This window comes from Aedes aegypti, chromosome 2 (assembly GCF_002204515.2).
Source record: "Aedes aegypti strain LVP_AGWG chromosome 2, AaegL5.0 Primary Assembly, whole genome shotgun sequence".
Lineage (NCBI taxonomy): Eukaryota > Metazoa > Arthropoda > Insecta > Diptera > Culicidae > Aedes > Aedes aegypti.
The window spans coordinates 421,319,235-421,345,369 of NC_035108.1; the positions used below are offsets into that span (position 1 = coordinate 421,319,235).

At 38.2% G+C, this 26,135-nt stretch overlaps 1 protein-coding gene across 2 annotated transcripts in view; it reads right to left on the reverse strand.

Annotated features, from left to right (window-relative positions):
• Positions 1-8,113, reverse strand: part of LOC5579502 (AF4/FMR2 family member 4) — a 238,298-nt gene extending 230,185 nt beyond the window's left edge. The window contains exon 1 of one of the 2 annotated variants that reach the window (XM_021847476.1): positions 5,705-8,111. In XM_021847476.1, coding sequence (XP_021703168.1) covers positions 5,705-7,107 — 1,403 coding nt within the window. In that variant the 5' untranslated portion in view covers positions 7,108-8,111. Of the gene's footprint in view, positions 1-5,704 lie in introns of both variants that reach the window. The other variant, XM_021847477.1, reaches the window with a different exon arrangement.
• Between the last annotated feature and the right edge of the window lie 18,022 nt (positions 8,114-26,135).

The window sequence follows — 26,135 nt, forward strand, 5'->3', positions numbered from 1 at the left end:
CTTTTGGCAGTCACACAACGGGTCAGATACGTTACCCAGTGACAGAACGAACTGATTATTTTCTCCTATTCTTTTTCGTCCATATCTCGGCTTTATTATAACGCTTGACACGTGCCTTGTTTTGCGCGCCACGCCACACACGAAAGCACAGTTTGCTGCTGCTTCGTGCTCTCAGTGCTCTCGGCATATTTAGGCAAATTTGCCCCGCCCACTTGCATTACAGGCAAACGAAAGATAAAGAGAGAAAGTGTCCACCTGAACGGTAAAGCGCATAGTTTTCGTTTGGTTCGGTCGGGTAGGGGAAATGGGCCGAGTATCGTGTTCGTGTCCGGTCGAAATGTGAGTTTCGGAGGAAGAATGTACGAAGAATGAAGAAGCAAAAGATCGCGCGACACGGAATTCGCTCGGTTCAGTTTGCTCTTCATTTATGAGCCGCTGAGCCACTAAAAAGAGCCGTTTTGCCCATCTCTATAGAACATGTCCTACCCACTTCTCGCGCCGCTGACTAAGTTTGTTTTTAGATTAATTCTTAAGAAAATTAAAAAAAAAAACCTGTAGGAATTCGAGAAAAGCGATTGTTTAAAGATATTTTTAGGGAAATCATTGGAGGAATCAGTTGACCATTTTCTGGAGTAATTCCTAGTGGAATTCATAAATTTCACGTAAAATCTTTTTGAAAAAAACATGTAATTAGTTGAGTGGTTCTTGGATAAATTCTTGGAATAACTCCAGCAAAAATTCTTGGAGGATTTATTAAGGATTTCGAGAAAAAAATCCTGCATGACTTTTGGATCATTTCCTGGAAGCACTCCACGTGCAGAGAAAATATTATAAAAGGCAAAAAATATTGTAAAGTGTCAACAATTTTTATTGTTGACTCACGGCTTACCACATTTTTTTCTATTTTATAAGTTTTAATTTTGTAGTTTCTAAAAGTGCTCAAAAAGACAAGCTGTTCAAAACAAATATAAGGTATTGTAGAAACAAACATTATGATTTATGTTATCTACAAAAACTATACATCAACTGCGTGTCTATTCGTTTACACAAATAAAATTCCCTAGTATTTCCAGGTTTTACAAAATAATTCAGGGTTTAATAAATACTCTAATTTCAGATAGATAAAAAAAATAATGACAAAATAATTTTGATTCAATAAGTTTCAAGCTTCCAGATTTTTTTTGAATGGATTTTTTATGGATTATTTTATCAAGGAATTTTGTCAGGAATTATTTCAGGTATTTGCTTAAGGATATAGAAATTACTCCGAAGATTTCCATAGGTAAGAATAGATTACTTTATTTTAAAGATTTGTAGGCCGAGGCTAGCTCATCTCTTAATTTTTTCGGGAGTTTATTTGGTGATTATTCCTTCTTAAGAAATTCATCAAAGAATTTTGTTTTGGATACCTCAAGAACACAACCTAGTTTTTGCCAAATATAACCACAGAAAATTACTCAGAAATCATTATGAATTTTCTTCAAGTTTCATTAGGAAGCCATAAGCCCTCCACGATTTTATCCGGTGATTCTTCCATCGACATCATCCTAGCACTTCTGTTTAGAAATTCTTGAAAAATTCAACAAGAAGTTTTTTTTTAACTTGCCTCCAGGGATTTCTTAAAAAATTTGCCTCCAGAATTTCTTTAAGATTTTAACTAGAAATTTCTCTGAGTATATCTCCAGGAACTATTCAATGATTTCTCTAGAAATTCCTATAGTAATTCTTAATAATTTCTCAAGAAAGTCTTTAAATATTTGTCCAAGTATTCTTCCAGGAATTTCTCTTGGCGAGAAGTCATGGAAATGTGAATCAAAATTTTTCAGGGATTTGAAATGATGTTCAAAAAATTCAAATTCGTGAGGTATTTCTAAAGCAAATTCTAAAGAACCCACCTACTTGTGTAAGTTTTTAAGACACCCTTGATGAATAATGGTTTCTAGAAGAACTCATAGACGCTTTCCCCAAGCGAGAAGAGTTTCTAGTTAAATTATTAGAATGATTGAAAAAAACGAATCAAGCAAAACTTCTGATAGTTCATCTAAACTGAAGTTGTAGTTCTTCGATGAAATTCTGGAAAAGATCCTAGAAAAAAATCTAGAGGATCTCAATGATGAAACACACGGTCGAATTTGAGGAATTCTTTGAAAGGTTCTTAAATCTCGAATAACCCCTCGAGGATTTTTTTTTTTTTGAGAAATTCTTTGGAGTTACCGTTGAAGCAATGACGTAGAAATTTTTGTCGGTTTCTTGAGGAAAAAAATCCCCGGTGATTTTTTTTTTCAAAAACTCTGGGATTACCCTTGAAAATTTTCTTGAAAAAAAAATCTTTGAAAATCTTTAGAAGGTCTCCTAGAGTAACAACTGGAAATTCGGTAGAAGGATTAGTGGAAAAATATCTGGACAGGTCCTAAGACAGTGTTTGGAAAAATAATAATGTTGAAGAAGAATAGAAGAATTCCTGAAGCTTTTACTCAAGAAATCTGTGATGTATCTTTCAATGAATTAGTTGATAGGTTTCGTAACAGTATCTGAAAGTTTCTCTGGAGCCTGCATAACTTTGCATAAGAATTCACTGCAAGCAAGGTATGAAAAAAGAGACTTTCTGATTAAAAAATAAAGACTTTTCAAAAATAGAGAGCTTTTAGAAAATTGCATTAGAATATTAAAATAAAGATCAAGTCCCTATAAAGAGAACCGCTATCTGCACTAAATTTGATAAAATGAAAGATTCGACATGTTAAATTGAGAATGGTTTGAATTCCAGATTACTTTCCAAAAACAGTTTTCCAGTTTTTCAAATTGCGAATAATTTTGAAAACCGTACATAGAGATGTGTGAGTGAATCCATTACTGATAAAGTATTATTCATAAAATTCAATCATATCTTGGGAACTCGATAAAATGTTATACCTGAAAAGATCCCACAAAATTCCAGTAAAATATAACTGGATTTTTTGTTATTTTAATATTAAGCCTGCATTGAACTGGACAAATAGATGGATTTATTCAATGGGCTTATAACAGGGCCCAAATAGCCGTAGCGGTAAACGCGCAGCTATTTAGCCAGACCAAGCTGAGGGTCGTGGGTTCGAATTCCACTGGTCGAGGATCTTTTCGGGTTGGAAATTTTCTCGACTTCCCAGGGCATAGAGTATTTTCGTACCTGCCACACGATATACGCATGCAAAAATGGTCATTGGCAAAGTAAGTTCTCAGTTAATAACTGTGGAAGTGCTCATAAGAACACTAAGCTGAGAAGCAGGCTCTGTCCCAGTGGGGACGTAACGCCAGAAAGAAGAAGAAGAATAACAGGATATTTCTAACGACTGTGTGTTAAGGATTAACACAGCAGCTTGCTGCTGGGCTGCTGGAAGAATTCATGGAAAAAACAGTCTCGGAAAAAATGAAGGTATCGTCGGAGGAATCCCTTGAAGAATTCACAATTTAAATTTGGGACAAATTCTTCAATACAAGTCTTTATCAAGCGCTTCAAGAAATCCTTATTTTTGAGAATTTCTGAGGAAATCACAAAAGAAATTCTAGATAATTAATCGGAAACACTTTCTGAACATCATTCTGAACATCCAATCGAAGTTGTTTGAAAAATCTCATCTTAATTCTAGGATAATTTCTGGAAGAATACTCGTTTATTTCTTGGAGGAACCTTGGAAGAAGACTATCTAGTTGCATCTAGAAGAATCCCTACGCAATTCATCAAAGAATATCTGGTAGACTAATTAGAGATATTCTAGGAACAATCCACCCTTTTTTATGAACGAGATTATTATCCCTGGGCTAGTTTATTCCAAGACCGACTTTATGCTTTCCTTAGCGTTAGCGTTAGCGTTAGCGTAGTTACGGTATACTTCGTAGATTGGATACTAGCAACATTCATGTTTCTTTTTAATAATCTCATCCTGACTACTTTCAAGAACAAGGCAGGGGAGTATACCTTGTTCAAATCATAAACAAGAATACTAAAAGCATGAATATCGCTATTCCCGGCCACGCCCATCTTTACCGTAACTTGGGATAGGGGAAGGAAATGTTGATGTAGCACTTACTTAATGAGAGGCCACCGACTCAGCGACACCCTCATAAGTGCTACGGAGTTGGAGGTTGGGGAAGGTATATTGTCAGGATTCGCCTAGAAAGCTGGCGATAGACCATAAATATTTGTTGTTTAAGCGTTTTCAAATTAATCTGCCGGCAATCAAAAGAGAAAAACAATAGCTTATTTATAGTATAAATAGTATTTCGCGAAATGCTTGTCGATTGTGCAGTAATATTTTTGCTCAATAACCAGTAAAAAGCAAAACCGATCCCTCTAGGGTCATCGGATTGTATAAAATAACGATACGCGTAAAAAAATCACGCCTATTGAAAAACTGTATTGTGCCCATTGAAAAACTGTACTGGGTGGTACTGTATTTTTAGATAATCGAAAAACGAAAGGAAGCGCGTTCGAACTAAACACCCTAGGATAACACAGTCGGTTTTTCTGCTCAAAATTATACGAAAAGCAGAATCGATCCCTCCAGGGTCATCGAACGGTTAAAAAGCATCCACGACCGATTGTTAGTTGCGTAACACCCGCCCGGACAGAATGCGCAATCTGAACATAATTATCAAACTCCGAAAATAACATTTTCCGTTCAAGAAACGATCAGAAGTTCCACGACGCGGACAAAAACGATCCGGAAGGCTCACAAAAGAAAAAGTATCATACTGGAACAAACTCACCGGATTGATTCTCTAAATTTATGTGCTGCCTGTCACTTCCGGATGGTTCGATGAACTTAGGGCAGCCAAAAACCAACAGTACTGAGGACACAAATCAAACAAATCACTTTTCATTTTTCACTTTTCACTATTCCATTTCTGAATGTAAAAACTGTCCTGCTTGGGCCACACGAAGCACTACCCAGCAAGACGCTCCAAAACAGGGAAGAAAAAAAAAAAAAAATTCTCCGGCGACGAAAACGCGCGAAATCATGAGCAAAATTATCGGACGACGCAAAACCGAACTGTCCTGCTTGGGCCTCACGAAGCACTACCCAGCAAGACGCTCCAAATCAAGGAAAAAAAAAAATTCTCCGGCGACGAAAACGCGCGAAATCATGAGCAAAATTATCGGACGACACAAAACCGAACTCAGACCGACTTTATGCTTTCCTTCCGAACAAAGTCATCCCTATACTTAAGACTTCAAAATCATAAATGACTGTCTCCGGGATGGAATTCGATACTAGGTCCTCAACGTGAGAGGCGTGTGTTCTAACCACTACACCAGGTCCGTCATCAGGAACAATCGCTGAAGCAACGCAATGAGGAATTTTCATAAAATTCCCCAAAACAAAATTGCACGAAACTCAGGAGGTGTTCATTGAAGAATCCTTGTGGATATTTCAAGATGCAACCTTGTAGATATTTTTATAGGAATCTCTAATAGTATCTTTCAAAAGATTCTTGATGAAATCCATGGTGTAACTCCAGGAGGAGCACCAAGCAATCTTGGGTTTAACTATGAGCTTACGGCTCATAAGTTATCAATTTATAATTGCATTATGGATAGTAAGCGCTGGCATTGTTCTGACTTGATAATGATAGGTGGTAGAAACTTAAGTAACGTTTTATGGAAGCTACGTTATACCGAGGTATGACTGTATAAAATGACGTAGGAATTAATCCATCAACTCACCGTTCTTCGGCATCCTTGACGCTATCCCAGGAATCTCCCACCCCGGAGGAGGCATCGTCCAGCTTTTCCTCGTCCTCCATGCCCGAGTCCTCCAGGCTGATCTGGCAGCTGGAAAGCACAACCTCTTTGCCGTTATCGCCAACTTCAATCCAATCGGCGGTACGAATCCGAGCCGGCCTATTGGCAGTCCCATTCGGTGAAACATCCGTCGAAGAGCGCGTCTCCGGGGGGCATCGCTGTCGCCTGGAGACGGCATCCCCAGCAGTACCTCCGCCTTCTTGAGCATGGGTTTGTCTCATAGCCGTCAGTTCCGAAATCAGCAACTCATGGAATGCCACTTTCTTCTCGCTCAGCTTCGTATCGATCGTTTTCGGGTCGATCGACGGGGGATTGATCAATTTGGTAGATACATTGCCATCGTTCGTGGGTGAGATATGCTCACCGCCTTCCGGCTCCGGACGGTACGGGAGACGGATGGACGAGGTTCTTATCACATGTTTGATGGGCTCCGGAGAGGACTGATTCGTAAGGAGGGCATCGTTTCGAGCTTCGATGATCGTTGATGTTCCGCTGTTCACCATGGTGGTACTGGTGGAACGAAGCTCATCCGGGCTTAATCCGATGATGATCTCGGTCATGTGAGCTTGTCGGGTTTCAAGGTTTTTCATATTATTTTCCCTTTCCAGCGAATTGCTACTGGCGATGCTATTGGTATCGATCGAATTTTGCTCAGTCCCGCTGTCATGCTCAGAGGAGGTCGAGTTGATCACAATCACATCGGGTGAATTACGCCTAATAGCGGAGGAATCGTCAAAAGCATCCAGATGTTGATGGTTGTAGGATTTTTTGATTTGTTTTTGGCTCACGATGGTCTCTTCTTCATCGACAAAATTATGATGATTGCGTTCATTACGGCCAATGGATTCTGGCTTTTGAAGCGTGGACATAGGCGACGATGACGCCGAAGTAGAAGCTGATGAGGAAGAGTTTATTTCAATTATACTACACGTTGATGTGTACATTAGTTTTCCGTTAACTAGGTTGGAATTGGCGTTATTACTGCGGTGATTAACGCCATTCTCAACCGGTAGAATTGGTCGCGGCACGAACAGTCCGTTAGAATCGCCAAGGTAAACTTCCGTCTTTTGAGGTGAATACTCCGGATAATTCTTGGAGTCTCCATTTGCGATGAAATTTCCGTTAGGACTGCATTGTTGCGGTTTTTTAGGTTCATCGAATCCCGGTGATTTGTAAACCACGGTACGTCCTGGATGTGGTGGCTTCAGCGTGTGAACTCCTACCGGACTGGGAGAGTTCTCACGGTGTCTAGCTAGCGCATTGGCTACGGCTGCAGCACTTGGTCTGGGAGGGACTGGAGGCCCCGGTTTTCTTGTCGTCAACATCGCGTAATTCTCACTCACTATCTTGCCCAAACAAACAATTCATATCTCAATTGCCGCAAAACACGAAAGCACTTGGAACAACTTGCTGTGTCGCACCCTCAAGCAAACGTGCGATATCACTTAATTATACACCACTGCTCAGTACCGAGAACGAAATCTGCTGAATCCCTATAGACTCACTCAGGCGAACAGGGAAATTCCATTTCAGTTATTGAAGGCACATCATAAACACACAGACACCAGCCCAGAGGAGTGCAAGATCAACCGCACAACGTGACAAAGCCGATAATCATTTATCTCGAATCGACCTTCCTTGAGGTAGTGGGCCGTGAATCACCACCAAAGCTGTCGTAAGCACTACGTAGCGAAGTTCCAGCTGACTGCACGTTCACAACGGTCACTCAACGAGACCTACTTTTCTCACTTTCAACTGCGCCTAAATCTGTGCGCGCACTCAAAAGCCTTCTACCGAGAGGGGACCGTTTCTTCTCATATTTCTTCAACACTTCTTCGACACCTTCGAAGCGATGATGATACTTTAGCTTGAATTTATTGTTAGACGACTTAATTCACACACCAGCCTACCTTAACTTATATTGAAGGGTGCACCATCCAGCCGAAATCATACAACACCCTCTCAAGAGCCTAGATGCGCTTGCTTACAACTCACTACGTGTATTCTTTAATTTTACGGAGGGGCCAATTGCAGCTAACGAGATGCTTTTAGCTGGGTGATGATTCCCCGAGACGGCGTTAAATGGCTCAAAATCGCCCTTCGAACACGCGGGCCCCCAAAAAACCTCGAGAAACACAACAGATGCAAAAAGGCTCGATCGAAACTTGTTTCAACACATTTCTGCACTATACACGGCGAGGGATCCCGTCTAGCGCCAGAGATTCGCGCAAACCACTTTTCCTTAAGCGCCTCAACGAAGTAAACGTACGTCGGTCGCGCGCGCGTCAAAACCCGTCCGATTCGGTATCCAAACGCGAACTGAAACCGAACCTCGCCGCTGCTGAGTGCTGAAGGTGTTCTAGTGCTCGGTGGAACCAATACCAACAACGTTTTGAATCAACTCAACCCCAGTCCACGACTCTACTGGTCTGTTAAGCCGTTGTAGATGTGCAGTGGAAGCCATCCTATAAGCGGCTTAAGTTGGGATGCTCAGCTCCGGAGAAGCCTGAAGACACTCACTATTTTGAGCTGTGTGAATTGATCACCCCAATGAGAAACGTTTCGCTTGGAGGAAGCCGAACCGTACGGTAGGGGTAGATGATTCAAAACGGATCGAAGGGTGAAATGGCTTGGAGTGGAAAATAGTTTTTTGTTTGAATTGATTTTACAGTTTCTTTGGTTGAATTTATTGAATATTTCCCAAATAAAATTTGGATTTTTTTGCGGTTTTGAAAAGATTTTTTTTTATAGGGAGACTTCGACATCATTCGACTATTATGGGCAACAAAATTTCAAACGCCAAATACACAATATTTTTCTATCGAAACATTTCATTGATGTGTTTATTTGTTTTGCCCGCTTCCCGCTGACGAGATTTACGATACAGAACAAACAATATCGCCAGAGATGTCATCAATTCAAATAAACACCCCTCAAAATGCGAATGCCGAAGTGATTCACCAGCAGTTGTCATGCTCGTTCGAAAGCTAGGACAGGACGTGACAGCTCAACTAAGACTGCCCCGTTGTTATTCAGTTGATACCTTTGACGCCAGTATTATTTTTAAACACACCTTGAAAACAAATTCAAATATCAAGGCTTATAATTTGGTTGATTCTTGCACGCTTAATTCATTTAGTGCAATAGAGGATGCTATCTTTTTTTTTCAAAACTCAGGTTTATATTCAAAACCGGTTATATTTTTTGAGAAAATTGACATAATTCACATTCTCTTTAATGAATGTTCGAATCCTCTAGCGTTAGCGTTAGCGTTAGCGTAGTTACGGCATACTTCGTAGATTGGATACTAGCAACATTCATGTTTCTTTTCAATAATCTCATCCTGACTACTTTCAAGAACAAGGCAGGGGAGTATACCTTGTTCAAATCATAAACAAGAATACTAAAAGCATGAATATCGCTATTCCCGGCCAGTGTTGTGAAAAACTCAATTTCTCACAACTCACGCTTGAGATTTTTCATGCGTGAGTTGTCAATCATGCAACTCAGCAGTCAAAAAATCATGGATGAGTTGGCTCGCCTTTTTAACTCATTCTCTCGTATTTCCACAGTTTACTAACACACGGCAATAATTTCTTGTTAGTCTGGTAAAATTATATTAATCCTTTCTAACGTAAACAACAACATTCGGGTTTCACGAGTTTTTGCAGGGTTTTGCGACTGAATCATTTTTTACGGTTTGAGTTGATTGAGTTAATTTTGCATCAAAATCTCAAGCGTGAGATTTGCAAAGCAGATCTGCAATGAGTTTGCTCTCACGGGAGAGCGTATTGATTGAGATTTTGAGTGTGAGTCTATCAACACTGTTCCCGGCCACGCCCATCTTTACCGTAACTTGGGATAGGGGAAGGAAATGTTGATGTAGCACTTACTTAATGAGAGGCCACCGACTCAGCGACACCCTCATAAGTGCTACGGAGTTGGAGGTTGGGGAAGGTATATTGTCAGGATTCGCCTAGAAAGCTGGCGATAGACCATAAATATTTGTTGTTTAAGCGTTTTCAAATTAATCTTTTGAATGCCGGCAATCAAAAGAGAAAACAATAGCTTATTTATAGTATAAATAGTATTTCGCGAAATGCTTGTCGATTGTGCAGTAATATTTTTGCTCAATAACCAGTAAAAAGCAAAACCGATCCCTCCAGGGTCATCGGATTGTATAAAACAACGATACGCGTAAAATAAAAAAAATCACGCCTATTGCAAAACTGTATTGTGCCCATTGAAAAACTGTACTGCGTGGTACTGTATTTTCAGATAATCGAAAAACGAAAGGAAGCGCGTTCGAACTAAACACCCTAGGATAACACAGTCGGTTTTTCTGCTCAAAATTATACGAAAAGCAGAATCGATCCCTCCAGGGTCATCGAACGGTTAAAAAGCATCCACAACCGATTGTTAGTTGCGTAACACCCGCCCGGACAGAATGCGCAATCTGAACATAATTATCAAACTCCGAAAATAACATTTTCCGTTCAAGAAACGATCAGAAGTTCCACGACGCGGACAAAAACGATCCGGAAGGCTCACAAAAGAAAAAGTATCATACTGGAACAAACTCACCGGATTGATTCTCTAAATTTATGTGCTGCCTGTCACTTCCGGATGGTTCGGTGAACTTAGGGCAGCCAAAAACCAACAGTACTGAGGACACAAATCAAACAAATCACTTTTTCACTTTTCACTATTCCATTTCTGAATGTAAAAACTGTCCTGCTTGGGCTTCACGAAGCACTACCCAGCAAGACGCTCCAAAACAGAAAAAAAAAATCTCCGGCGACGAAAACAAGCGCGAAACCGTGAGCTAAATCTATCGGACGACGCAAAACCGAACTGTCCTGCTTGGGCTTCACGAAGCACTACCCAGCAAGACGCTCCAAAACCGGAAAAAACAAAAACAAAAATCTCCGGCGACGAAAACATGCGCGAAACCGTGAGCTAAATCTATCGGACGACGCAAAACCGAACTGTCCTGCTTGGGCTTCACGAAGCACTACCCAGCAAGACGCTCCAAAACCGAAAAAAAAAACAAAAACAAAAATCTCCGGCGACGAAAACATGCGCGAAACCGTGAGCTAAATCTATCGGACGACGCAAAACCGAACTGTCCTGCTTGGGCTTCACGAAGCACTACCCAGCAAGACGCTCCAAAACAGGAAAAAACAAAAAAAAAATCTCCTGCGTACTGTGGTACTGTATTTTCAGATACCATACCCACACAGTTACGGATCACCCACAGTGACGGATCACTTTGGCGTTCAACATCGGATAACTCGCTCAAAACATAAACGTTGACGTAAAACATATTTTTCCCATGTTATACTATTTGTCTTCTACCATTTGTAATGTTAAACACAACATTCGACCGCTAAATAACGGTGTATTTGACAAATGTTTAGTTGGTACCACACAGCTATCATTATATGGTCGTTTTCTGTAAGAAGTGCCGTCAGCATTCATAAGCTCCCACAGGGGGTAAAATTCAAATGTTATAACATATTTTATGCTCGTTCGCTTCGATTTATTATGAATTCATCTTTGGAAAACATTTTTCTTGATTGTTGATTCTAAATATCGAATATTAGCACTTCTAACTAGTGATCCATAATATGGACCAGGAAATGATCGTTTACCACGGTTATGGATCACTTCCAAAGAATGTAGATTTCTGCTATTTTGTGCATTGGATTCGACATTTTCAGACAATAGCACTAAGGATAAAACTAATAAAACATCAAGGTTTGTAAATTTCATTTTTTAGCAGACAAAAATGGGTGGTAAACTTGGTGTATAGCGAAAACAGTTCATGTCTCAGTTACTACAATGCAGTATCACAAAAAAAGGCCATTTTACCCTTGTTTGCAGCTCTAACACTGCTATTTTTTGCAGTAATATATGAAACATTGTTAACTTTCGCTATACCATGCAATACAGATGCATTGAGTTGAAAATCTCTTGATTTTGCGCACTGATCCGTAATATGTCACATTTTGATCCATAATATGAAAATTGATCCATAATATGGTTTTCAGGAACCGATACAATTTTTAATTTGTATGCAATCCTATGTAAATATTACACTCAAAACAGTTTACTAACCGAAGTTCCAATTTGAAACGATTCGATTCGTGCTTTTATATTACAATTTTACATTTTCCATGTCGTTTTATTGAATTTTATAGGTTGGACTCCACACTATTTGATCCATAACTGTGGGGTCATGGTAATCGAAAAACGAAAGGAAGCGCGTTCGAACTAAACACCCTAGGATAACACAGTCGGTTTTTCTGCTCAAAATTATACGAAAAGCAGAATCGATCCCTCCAGGGTCATCGAACGGTTAAAAAGCATCCACAACCGATTGTTAGTTGCGTAACACCCGCCCGGACAGAATGCGCAATCTGAACATAATTATCAAACTCCGAAAATAACATTTTCCGTTCAAGAAACGATCAGAAGTTCCACGACGCGGACAAAAACGATCCGGAAGGCTCACAAAAGAAAAAGTATCATACTGGAACAAACTCACCGGATTGATTCTCTAAATTTATGTGCTGCCTGTCACTTCCGGATGGTTCGGTGAACTTAGGGCAGTCAAAAACCAACAGTACTGAGGACACAAATCAAACAAATCACTTTTTCACTTTTCACTATTCCATTTCTGAATGTAAAAACTGTCCTGCTTGGGCTTCACGAAGCACTACCCAGCAAGACGCTCCAAAACAGAAAAAAAAAATCTCCGGCGACGAAAACAAGCGCGAAACCGTGAGCTAAATCTATCGGACGACGCAAAACCGAACTGTCCTGCTTGGGCTTCACGAAGCACTACCCAGCAAGACGCTCCAAAACCGGAAAAAAAAAACAAAAACAAAAATCTCCGGCGACGAAAACATGCGCGAAACCGTGAGCTAAATCTATCGGACGACGCAAAACCGAACTGTCCTGCTTGGGCTTCACGAAGCACTACCCAGCAAGACGCTCCAAAACAGGAAAAAACAAAAAAAAAATCTCCGGCGACGAAAACATGCGAAATTGTGAGCTAAATCTATCGGACGACGCAAAATCGAACTGTCCTGCTTGGGCTTCACGAAGCACTCTTTAATGAATGTTCGAATCCTCTGAGCAGAATCTCAAATAGAGAAACTTTAAAGTAGATGGAGTACCGTGTACCTTTTAATTCCGCTCCTAAATTATTTAGGAGCGGAATTAAAAGGTACACGGTACTCCATCTACTTTAAAGTTTCTCTATAATTCACATTATTTTGTCTCAAGTACGTTTTTTTATTTATTTTAGTATTGTACGGTATACTTAACATCGAGTATAAATACATTTTCAAAAAATGATTTCATGACAAATTTCCAAACTTTTGATGAAAACTCTAATTGAACTAGGAACACGGCCAGGCAAGCAACAAAGTGCCCTGATTTAAGGTGACACATCTCGGAATCCAAACATGGCTGGTACAACGGCCTGCTTGTGCACCTACTCGCGATTTTAAAGGCACTAATCTGCTGAAACAATGAATGTACAAAGTAGATCTCCTTATTTTAAGCTTTCTGCTAGTGCACAAAGCTAAAATAGAAATTGCACTGTAGTATGATGCTTTTTCCTCGAGATTTGTGCCTTCAAAGTTTTGGTATATCATTGAATTTTGATTCCAAGCTGTTTCACCTTAATCCAAATCAACGATGTGAATGTAGGCCTTTGCCAAAACGATCAATGAGAAGTGGTCTTTTCTGACAGGCAATTGATTTCGTTTTTGTACTTTGGCTTGACACGTCTTGTCTTAGCTGTCGAGTGAAAACAAACAGCATTCGGATGGGCAAATTGATGGATAGTTATGATTGAAATAGTTTAATAGGAATTTGGCCGCAAGGTTGCACTAGTGGGCATGAAACTTTTACTTTTGTTTTGCAGGTATCTCCGGAGCTTGCCCATTTAGAAAAATGGCGCGTTCGGTGAAATTGTTAAATATTTCAAGGGTCATCATTGTTCGAGCTAGTTGATTCAAAATTTTACCTTCAGACGGCGCTAGTAAGCATGAAATTTTTGTTTTGCGAATATTTCAGGATCCTGGCTGTTTAGAAAAATGGCATCATCGTCAATGTAATTCAGTTGCTCAAAGGCTACTTTTATGTAAGCCTTGAAATTTGAGATTGGCTAAAATAACACAGCGTAACACAAATGACATGTTTACGTGTCTCAAGGATTAAGGGGTCTATTTTGTAATTCGAGCAAATTCACGTGACTCGTCTGAAGTCATTGTCGATCAAAGTAAGCATGCATATTTCAGATGTCACCCGTCGACTCCCATAGTAATCCAGTCACATAGAGTGACAACTGTCGATAAACTCGAGTGACAGAGCCAAGTCGAGCGAAATTTTTGGTCGACAGTGACTTCAGTCGAGTCGTTTTTGATCGACTCGACTTATAAAATAGGGCCCTAAATAATGTGTCTTTAGTGGATTTGGGGTTGCTGTATATGTGCCGTTCATAGAAAAGTTCCAGCACATCACAATTGCTACAGGTCGCCAAAATTGTATAAAATACTGTTTTAATTGATTTTACATGAAATTATGAGTATGGTTTATCAAACTTTTTGTGATCTAATCCACCAAGCATGCAAAATCTGACTTTAACTTTTATTTGAGGTATAATTTGGTTGAAATTGCACGATTAAATTTACATTAAATCGATTTTTCCAACATGCTTGCAGTCACCATACAAAATTCTTTGTTTCTCTTATATGGCGAAATACAATACTTTTCGAAACCATCCAAAAATAACTTTTGAACATCGAAAATATTATGAACTTTATTGATAATGATTGTTATACACATGAAGTTTGATTTCTGTGGCAAATTAAGCAAATATATTGCCATACAATCAGGCACACTAGCATACAAGTTAAATGAAATAGTCAAATTTAGAATTTTCAACAGCCAACAGGGGCCCAGATAGCCGTAGCGGTAAACGCGCAGCTATTCAGCATGACCATGCTGAGGGTCGTGGGTTCGAATCCCACTGGTCGAGGATCTTTTCTGGTAAAGGAAATTTTCTCGATTTCCAGGGCATAGAGTATCTTCGTACCTGCCACACGATATACACATGCAAAAATGGTCAATCGGCAAAAGAAAGCTCTCCGTTAATAACTGTGGAAGTGCTCATAAGAACACTAATCTGAGAAGTAGGCTTTGTCCCAGTTGGGACGTGACGCCAGAAAGAAGAAGAACAGCCAACATCTCAAAAACTAGACGTGCTATAATATTTTTGAAAACGGCAATGGATTCAGCAACCCTTATTTTACTAAATAGTGGTATTTTGGTGCTTGCGACAAAAACATGTTCCGCAGTGTAATGATAGCCTTTAAGCTACTGAACAACTTTGCCAAAGATGCCATCTTTCTAAATGGTCAGGGTCCTAAAATATTCGCAAAACAAAAAATTCATGCTCACTAGCGCCGCCTGGTAGAAAAATTTAGAATCTACTAGCTCGTTCACTGATTGCCTTTGGCTTATTAAAAAACTTTGGAAAGACGTCATCTTTATAAGTAGTTAGCAAAAAAAAGTTTCATGGTCATAAATATTAATAATTCTGCAAAAACACGATTTTGATTTGTGTTTTGCATAAATCACGGCTAGAGCTATAGGAACAGAAATTAAAAACAGTGCTACTATAGCAACAAGCGATATTATATACAAAAATATGAGTTTTCGTAGTTGTCATATTTTTTCCACAAAACCAAGAAAAGCACTCGATAGCTTTCAGATGAAGTCAGAATAATGGCGCTGGCTTTATTTTTCGATTTTATACGAATATTTGTCCTTAGCTGTGCGGCTATTTTTACACCGACCCTATTTAATCCCTATAATAAAATCTTTCACGCGATGACCGCAAGGTTAACATATTTTGGCTCACTTAAACTGCCATAACTCAACAACAACAGCTGAATGTACGGAAATTATTTTTATCGAAACTCTGTAAAAGTTTACCGAATGTTTCTTCGACTCGTTTAGGAATTTCACCCGGAATACCTCTTTATAAATTGTAGATCTCTACTATTATCATTCGCATTGATTTTTTCTTTTTTTTTTTAAGTTATTCGTGATCAAACGTCAACATCCCACCGCCAAATCGCTAGTGTTTAGAGGTGATGTTAACGTCCAAATTGCGAAATTATCACCTCCAAGTTAGTTATAATACCCTCCGTTATATGAATTATGGTGGCGCGTCGATCGTTGCAAGTTTCTCGTTAAACAGTCAATTGGAAAATTTATCTTGTTCTTTTGTTCATAAGATATTTTTTCAGTAACTTATAATATTTATAAAGATATTGATTTTCTTAGGATTCTACCAAGAATAACTCCATGAACTCCTTCGAAAACCCACTAAATATATTAGTTATTTGACTGCAATAAATTTCATCAAAAAATTTCAAAAAAAAATTTTTTCAGCAATTTTGGGTCGACGTACCAATAGCCGCATAGCTAAGAACAAATATTCGTATAAAATCGAAAAATAACGCTAGCGTCATTATTTTTACATCATCTGAAAGCTTTTTATCTTGGTTTTGTGGTAAAAATATGAAAACTACGAAAACTCATATGGTTGTATTAATTAACTCATTACGCGTGGTAAAGATGGACAAATTATAAGTAAAATTATGAAAAAAATCCACGTGCTCGGTTGGGATTTGAACCCAGGACTCTTGTATGCTAGACGAGCGCTTTATCAACTAAGCTACCGAGCCACTTGGTGACCCAATAACTGAGTTGGTTACAAGTTTAGAATTCATATCCCTACAGACCACGCGGACCCCTTTCATAACCCATATCCATCCATCTCATGTTCCTACACACGCGGAACGAGCGAGCGCGATTTATTTAGTGTTGAAACTGTTTGCCTACATCGCTTCCACAACAACTGTATTGTGGAAGAGTAAAGATGTGGGAAGGCTATCAACGTGTCGTTCTTACTCAAGTGACGGCATGACTACTACAGAGAGGCAGTAACACTCTAATATAAATTGACACTTATGTTGAGCTGTTCGGTAATCCAATCCGCATGGTTATTAAATTAATTAACTCATTACGCGTGATAAAGATGGACAAATTATGGGTGAAATTATGAAAAAAATCCACGTGCTCGGTTGGGATTTAAACCCAGGACTCTTGTATGCTAGACGAGCGCTTTACCAACTAAGCTACCGAGCCACTTGGTGACCCAATAACTGAGTTGGTTACAAGTTTAGAATTCAAATCCCTACAGACCACGCGGACCCCTTTCATAACCCATATCCATCCATCTTATGTTCCTACACACGCGGAACGAGCGAGTGCGATTTATTTAGTGTTGAAACTGTTTGCCTATCGTACCTACATCGCTTCCACAACAACTGTATTGTGGAAGAGTAAAGATGTGGGAAGGCTATCAAAAATGATCGCAAAATGATCCAGAGATTTATTTAAAACAATTTTAACTATTTGATTGATTTATTCAGAAATTAATATTCTGATTTCCCTAGAAGGCATTTTAAATATATAAGCAGTTATATAAGAGATTCTTTAAGAAATAAAAGCAGTGCTTTCTTCAAGCAAAACGCCCTTATTTGCTAGGAAGGAATTTTTGAAATATATACAACACAAGGATATCTTTGGAAGAACTCTTGGATTAGTTGACAAGGAACCTCCAGAGAAATTCCTCAGGAAAGATATCAAATAGTAATTCTTAATGGAACTCTTGTAAATAATTTGAAAAAAAAAATCATAAGGAAATAACAACTACCGAAAACAAAACATTACATATACTTTGCAGTTGGATTAAATGGATAAATTGATGTGAAGTTTTGCGAAAATGTGACACATCTTCTCAGTGAGAATCGAACTCACGACACCCTGATCTCTAGTTAGGGCGCGTTACCCCTACGCCATGAGAGGACTCATGGACGCAGAAGTTAACCTGAATTCGATTTCAGCTCAATAATCACGTGGTCCTTTTTCGTGAGTTCGATTCTCACTGAGAAGACGTGTAACTTTTTCGCAAAACTTCACATCAATTTGTCCATTTAATCCAATTGCAAAGTATATGTAATGTTTAGCTTTTCGGTAGTTGTTAAACTTCCACTCGGCTGGTTAGCCGTAAACCACGATTCATAATCAGAAAGTATAAAGAATTAGGAAGAGTGATATCTAGAGGAACATCTTGGGTTTTTTTTTCATGGAAATAATAAAAACTTATTGAAGGAGTTTTTTTTTTGAAAAAAATAATTATTAAATCTTGAAAATTTTAATGAGTGTAATTTCTGAAGCAACTTGAAACAAAATATTTGAATAAATCTAATGCGAAATTTCGGGATGTGGATTTTCTGAAGGTTTTCCTCGAGGAATCTGAAAAACAAGCCTGGATCCGAAAGAACCTGAGGACAGTCGTGTTAAAAAGACATCAAAGACCTTCAATTTAAAGCCATTTTCACCTTTATAAACAAAAAATATGATGAAGAAGTTTGAGAGGTCCATTCCGGACCACTCTCCCCTGGAAAGCCTCATAAGCATAATAATGTTGTGAAAAGAGCGTCTCGCATGTTTACCGTCGTCCATTCTTTGATTGTATGCAACTGATACGGATACGGCCCAAGACGGGTGAACGCCGATCGAATGGTCCCATCCGGCTGTTTTTTTTCTCCTTCTCTCCTTCTTTTCTACGTGTTTATTATGCTTTGCACTTTGCGCATCGATCGAAATCAGAGTGATGCACTTTTTCTGTTGGTACAGAAGTTGCGTTTTGAACTTTTGCAACGTGAATCAGGAAGGGAAAGCGAGCGCGCAATCTGAGCGAGAAGTGATGGCGTGAGAATGGACAGGGGCTTAAGTCGGAGTGAATATTAATTATCATAGAGTAAATATCAATCGAAGATTGAGAGCAAAGCCAATATCTTAATATAGTAGATACTTGATTTAAAAGATTGGTTTGGAATTTAACATCAAGTCAAGGGGTCGTCTCAAAACGAAAACTCTGGATGCCTTCTTGAATAAAAGCTTCTTCTGTTTTCTGACCTTCCGTACTGCTAACTGGTGTCTGGTACAGAGCCTGCTTTTTAGCTAGTGTTCTAAAAGCACTTTAACATTTATTACCTGAGAGAATTCTTAGCCAAAAACGGTTAGGGGGAGATCCTCCAGTACCGGACAGCGTAGACTAACACATCCTTGGAATATTTACGCTTTTTTGGAACAACAGAGATGTTTGAAAACCGATAAAAAGTTGACGTATCGCCTTCAATTTGATCTTATTTAATAACGATTTTGAACATGAAACAATAATTTTGATCTGACAGGAATAATAGAAAACCATCCTAATTTGAAAGTGAGAATGTATTTTGTACCACATTTGAACTAAATGTAGTCAAAATACAATTTTGGTCTAGCACTTCCTGTCTCCTAGTTTCGGACAGCTTTATGCGTTACATGATATCTTTGTACCAATGTATTCAAATATATTCATTTTCATAGATTTTATAGATCATGGTATCATAGATGCAATAAAAATAAGCAGAATGAAAAGTCAGAACAAAACTTAAAATGTGGTATTTTTTATAATATATGAAATAGGGTTTTTGATGAACCACTTGCCTACTAAGTAAAACTCAAATTACTCTTGTGAGTGTTGCAAATTCATAGAATTGGCAGTAATATACGAATCATAGAGTAAAAATAGAATGTTTTTGTGATGTGCAAATTTATAGAATTCGAGACTTTTCGAGACCGTGTCCGGTATTGGGTGCAACCTTTTTATATTGGTCAATTTGGTACTAAAATACATCATCACAATGCAATATAAAAATTCATAATTATATTTTCAAATCTATTTTTGTGCGCTACGAAAACGATAATATCCATCATAAATAGGCACCAAAGACGTTAAGAGAATTCACATATGGCCAAGTGTTACGAGAATTCACATATGGTATAGTGGTTCCCTATAAAGGCCACAGACTAGAGTGCGCTAAGTAGTTACAGAGGAATACAGATACGACTCAGTGAAAAGAAATGAGATGTGGCAGTTAATGTCTGAGCATGTATTTCGTGCGAAACTAATTTGGCTGATATTTGCACCGCTATATGGTACGAAATCAAGTGTTCGGATTGCAGACGAGGTGTCAACCTCGTTGGGAACGTTAGACAGATTGAGGCAAGGAGACGTACGATTTTACTGTTCAACCTTGCACTCACGTGTGCTATTAGGAGTTCTGGCATGCAGAAAAACGGCACTATCAATACACGGTCGCATATGCTCCTTGGCTTTGCTGGCGATATCGACCTCATTGGTGTCGATCGCAGATCAGTGAAGGAGGTTTCCGTGCCTCTCACGAGGGAGACAGGAAGAATAGACCTGACCATTTATTGTAACCCAACGAACTACATTGTTGCAGGTAGAAATATAGATAGACTTGTTGGGGATGTATTTGAAGTTGTTAAGGATTTTGTTTATCTTGAAACACTTGAGACAATGACGTTTCACATGACATTAAAAGACGTATTGTGACTACGAATAAAGCCTTAGATTCCACAACTTACAAAGCACTGCGTACAATACTCGATGGGAAACTAGAAAATGGTATGTGGGGCAGACATATGAATCACCTTGATATCAAGTTTACAAAAAAGCGAATATTACTAAGCTTATAAAATACGGCAGACCTCAGTAGGCTGATCACTTAATATGAATGTCCGAAGGAAGAATTGCAAAAAATCAGCAGGAAACCAGATAGAGATCGGCAGTTCTGTGGAACGCTACGATTATGTTGACTGCATGTAGTGGAAGAAGACCTACTAACCCTAAAAGGCAAAACAAAACTAGAATTCTAAAAACGTAGTGTCTGATTAATTGACAAATCGAGATGTGTACCAACTAATAAATTCCCGTATCAGAGCATTGGACAAATAAATAACTGATTAACCTAAGCAAACAAGAGAAACGAGAAGCCAACAGCAATCATACTTCATCGGTTATCAACAGAAACCAACACATTCAGTGGCCATACCCAGTCAGATAAATTTGTAATCAAATTTACAAATGATTCAGCCGCAGATTACAAGCAACCAGAAGCAGCTGTGCCCTAGCCCAATATAGATGTCGTCGTCCCGCTACAAACATACAGATATTTCCACTTCGAGCGACATGTTCTCTTGATTATTATCTGTTGGGTTTTAATCATCCAAACAAGACGGGCTCGCGGTTGCTTGCCTAAGCATTGATTCGAAGAAACCTATCTATCTATGCAAATGAGCACTGTATTGAAAAATGACCTACAGTGCGTCATCTAATTCCTGAAAGTAGCTATGTATTGTATTAGACCTTGTTTGATATTTACTATCAGTGTGAGTTCACCTAATCTACATACCTGTCACAGTACGATAGAATGGGCCATCCACAGAGATGAATATAATTTCTAATAATCCCATTTGAAAGTTGGTTTCCGCACCATTACCGGCTAGCAGCCGCCGACAAGCGCCGATCATTTCCCGATGAGTTTCGGACAATTTTCCCAGCGGCCAACTGATAGGCATCCGCGGCGGTTAATTACACTGCGGAACACGTTTTTGTCTCAAGCACCAAAATACAGCTATTCACTCATTTAAGGGTTGCTGAGTTCATTGCCGTTTTCAAAAATATCATAGTACGTCTAGTTTTTGAGATATTGCCTGTTGAAAATTCAAAAATTGGCTATTTCAGCCAACTTGCATGCAAGTTTGCCAGCTTGTAAGGCAATTTATTTGCCTAATTTGCCACAGAATTCAAACTTTATGTATATAACAATACTTATCGGCAAAGTTTATAATACTTTCGATGCGGAAAAGTTTTTTTTCGATGGTTTGAAAAAGTATTGTATTTTCCCATATAAAAGAAACGAAGAATTTTGTGTGGTGACAGCAAACATGTCGAAAAAATCGGTTTAATCTAAATTTAATCGCGCAATTTCAACCAAATTTAATCCAAAATGAAAATTTATGTGCAAGACAGCATGCTTAGTGGATTAGATTACAAAAAACTTTGATAAATTATAGTTTAAATTTTGTGTAAACATCAATAAAATCAGTGTTTCATACAACTTTGGCGACCTGTAGCCAAAAATTGTGACGTGCTGGAACATTTCTGAAAATGACATCAGATTCAGCAACCCCAAACCTACTCGAGACACATAATTTGATCCTTGAGACACGCAAAAGTGTCAATTTTGTTACGCTGTGTTATCCAAACGCGCACCCGAAAATTGACCGTGACCGAGTGGCAACGACGGACGTCCACCGCACAGTGGCCGCATCCCGTACAAATGTTGGTCAAAATTACAATTTGAACTAAAATCCTAATTCATTGGCAAAACGTAATCTTAGAAGGCAATTTGTTCGAAATGGCCGCTATAACAAAGAAAATATCGGTACATTTGGCAAAATCGGTTTGAAATAAGCATATTTCTTCATTTTACTTGATAGAACCGTATCAACATCAAAAGAAATCAAGAATCAAGAAATGTAGCCATTTATACACGAATTTAAAATAGAAAATCGTAGAGAAATTTTTGTATTTTTTTTTTTTTTGCAATTGATGTTAACAGAAAAAATGCGTTCTTCAAAACAAGTCTGACGGTCTAATGATCAAATTGACTGTTTTCCAAATATATAAATTTTCATATCTTGGCGCAAAATGCGTAAATGAAGCCATAGTCCTTCGAATACTATAGAACATTTGTGACGTATAAGAGGTAAACAATCAATCAAGAGCGTTGCCTAGAAATCTTACGTAAGCATTGAAAAATTGAAAATAAGATATTCTTTGTTGCACCCTTGTTGACATTCTCAAATGGTGAACATCTTCTTCTTGTTCTTAGCAGACTGCTGCCTAAATTAGCTTTCTTTACTTTTGGTCAGCATTGAGCCACTGTGCACCGTGCAGAGTGTGAGAAAGCTGATTAGCTTGAGAAATGTGGCAAGCTGTGCTTGAAACCTTTCGCCGACGGCGGGTAGTATTAAACACTGACTGACTAACCTCCACATGGAGCCGGAACATGCAAAAAATGGATGTTTTTATTCGACATTCATAGTGACAGGTTTCAGCTAGTAATGTGCTATTTTTGAACAATATGCGCATTGACGAAAAAAAACTAGATTTGTCTTTCACAAGCGCAAGTATCAGTTCGATGGACTTCTAACCTTGGGACGGATCAAAAATAAACGGAGAAAAAGTTGTCACTATTTCGACAATTTATGGCCAATTTGTATTGTTGATTCAGAGATATCGTACGGCGAAAGCATAAAACAATTCAATAGTTAAAATAAACAATAATTAATTTTACACCGGATTACAGTATTATGGAAATTGTGAATAAAGTGTCCAATAAAGTGGACCATTTTCAAACACAAAAACAATCTGTAAAAAACTGCATTTACATCTTCTATTATTTCTATTTGAACCCCAAGAAGGTAGAATTTTTCTGCCCGCTCTACCGAATTTCAGTTTCTCTAGGTATGATATATTTGTTTGTTAACAATGCTGTTTTGTTTTTAACTAATTCAACACCAGCTCGAAGTGGAATTCGATCATTCGAATGACTTTATAACAATATTCTCCTTAAAAGGTTCGACACTAGTGAAATTCTTTCATATAATTCAATTATTCAAACTGAAGTTGTTTGAGCTTAATTAAAATGCATAATTATTTTGTAACATATATTCTATTTGCATTAGGTGTGTGATATGCCATACAAACAAAAGATAAATGGAATGTATATGTAATAAATGACGTGACACATTTCACACCTACTGTAGAAAGCTAATTCTTCCAAGAAAAACATAAATCAGCACACATAATTGGCTTACAATAGAAATAACTTGCAAAGTCTATCCTATGCCGGAACATGCATAGGACAGTGTAAGAATCTCCAAAGAGGAATGTTGCGTCATCCTATAGAGCGGGAAGTAGCAAGTTCGCCTGAACAAGGCACGCAGGAAAGTAGAACATATGGCGTAATCAACTTTGTTGCCATCCCTGTGCAAAGCAAGTGGCAATGGAATCCCGGTTCGAATCGATAAATTGAGCAAGTCCATCGCCACCAATGGTAATACACATTAGTGACCGGTTCCTAGAACTGAAACTCATTTGCGGAGACAATATTTTAATGAAGGATATAGTCTAATTAAAACAAGAAGCTGGTACAAGAAAAAGCTGTTTGCAAAACGGTTGGAGTACCTAATCAAATACTATTTTTTATACAAAAAGCTCATGTGTTGAGATCTGTATCTCATTTCCTGGTAGTCGGAATTTGCTTTAATTTGAATGACGACATACACATAATCTGAAGTTTTGTGTGTAGTAAATCCATAATATTTTTCAAAAACTTCTGAGGGTTTTTTGAATGCAAAGGTAAGTAACTCCGATAGACTTTTAATTCAATTAAATAGGGTACCGGTACCAATGGTTGTAATGTACCAGTAGATTGGGCTATGGAATAAAACGAACATTTTTCGATAAAAACGACATGTGCTATTTTTGGTGGATAGATCGTCTCAGTTTAGTCGATTTGCCAAATATCAGCTTTTTATTTCATCAAAAAGTCATATAAATAATAAAGTTTACACAAAAAATTTGCTCCCTTGCACCAGTAGTTGCCGTCGTGTTCCAGTACCCGAGCAGAAGAAAATAACTACTGAATACCAAATTGAGGTATTCCATACCAGATAATTTCCCGAGGAGGAACAAATAACTCCCCAAAAACTTATGCATACCATTTTTTGGTATCATACCAAAATTAGGTATTGTTCAGTTGTCAATACCTCAGTTTGGTATTATAATGGTATTGAAAAAAATCTTTAAAACAATTAATAATACTTCATTGAGGTATTGAACAGCTATTGAGGTCTGCTGGAGGTATTGAACAACAATTGAAAAATTTCATTTTTATATGAAAATCCATCAAGTATTATTGAGGTATTACAATACCTGATCTAGTTATCAGTTTGGTGTTCGTAGAATATGCTTGAGATATTATTTGAGGTATTTTACCTCTTATGCAGGGCTAATTCATACCTCATTCAGGTATGTAGTATTGGAAATTATCTGGTATGGAATACCTCAATTTGGTATTCAGTAGTTATTTTCTTCTGCTCGGGTTCCAATACTACATACCTGAATGAGGTATGAATTAGCCCTGCATAAGAGGTAAAATACCTCAAATAATATCTCAAGCATATTCTACGAACACCAAACTGATAACTAGATCAGGTATTGTAATACCTCAATAATACTTGATGGATTTTCATATAAAAATGAAATTTTTCAATTGTTGTTCAATACCTCCAGCAGACCTCAATAGCTGTTCAATACCTCAATGAAGTATTATTAATTGTTTTAAAGATTTTTTTCAATACCATTATAATACCAAACTGAGGTATTGACAACTGAACAATACCTAATTTTGGTATGATACCAAAAAATGGTATGCATAAGTTTTTGGGGAGTTATTTGTTCCTCCTCGGGTAGTGGATCAACGGATGGGAGCAGTTTTTAAAATGGATGTATAAAAATTAAGAAAAGCACTAGAGATGATCTTTATGCTTCATTCGAAAGATATTAATTGCTGTTCCGAGGGAAAAATGTTAAACCTATGTAAATATTGACCATTTTGTTTTAAATTCCTTGTATTATTCCCGAACGTCTACTACTGGAGCACTATCGCAACTACAGGAACACGTGTACCCGGTTTTATCACTATTTTTTTATATTTTTCCCATATAGTAGAGGTTGAAATCTTTGTGTTGTATGTATGTATGTAGGTAGCCACCAATCCTTGCTTGAGTCTTACTCTGCATGCGGCTCCACTCAACAGTAAGGTCAAATTTTATTACCAATCTGCATTCAACATATCGCTGTATGAAGGGCCAAAAAGGGGGTGGCGGACCCTTAAGTAGAAACACTTACGCGAAACCCGCGGGAAATAGAGAATCTCCTTCCAGCCATATGATCCAACAGATTGAGTATTAGAATTTGCAATATTTGTCGAGCTTTCCACGGAAAGGTTTGTTAGAAGAAGGGCGCGTCAAATCTTTTACAACTGTTGGAGAGAAAAGTACTAGACGCGAACGACTAACACTTTTCCTCCTGACTCCGATTGGCACTCCACTTCATTGTCCAGTTGAGAGGTTGAAATCTTTGTGTTGACGCCAAAAGATCTCGGTTAAGGCATTTTGTTATTTTATTATGATTTTTTATAGCTTAGGTAGTCCACTAATGGCACCACCACCCTAATGGTAATCTGTCGGAGGTTAGTTTGTTCGGTAAATT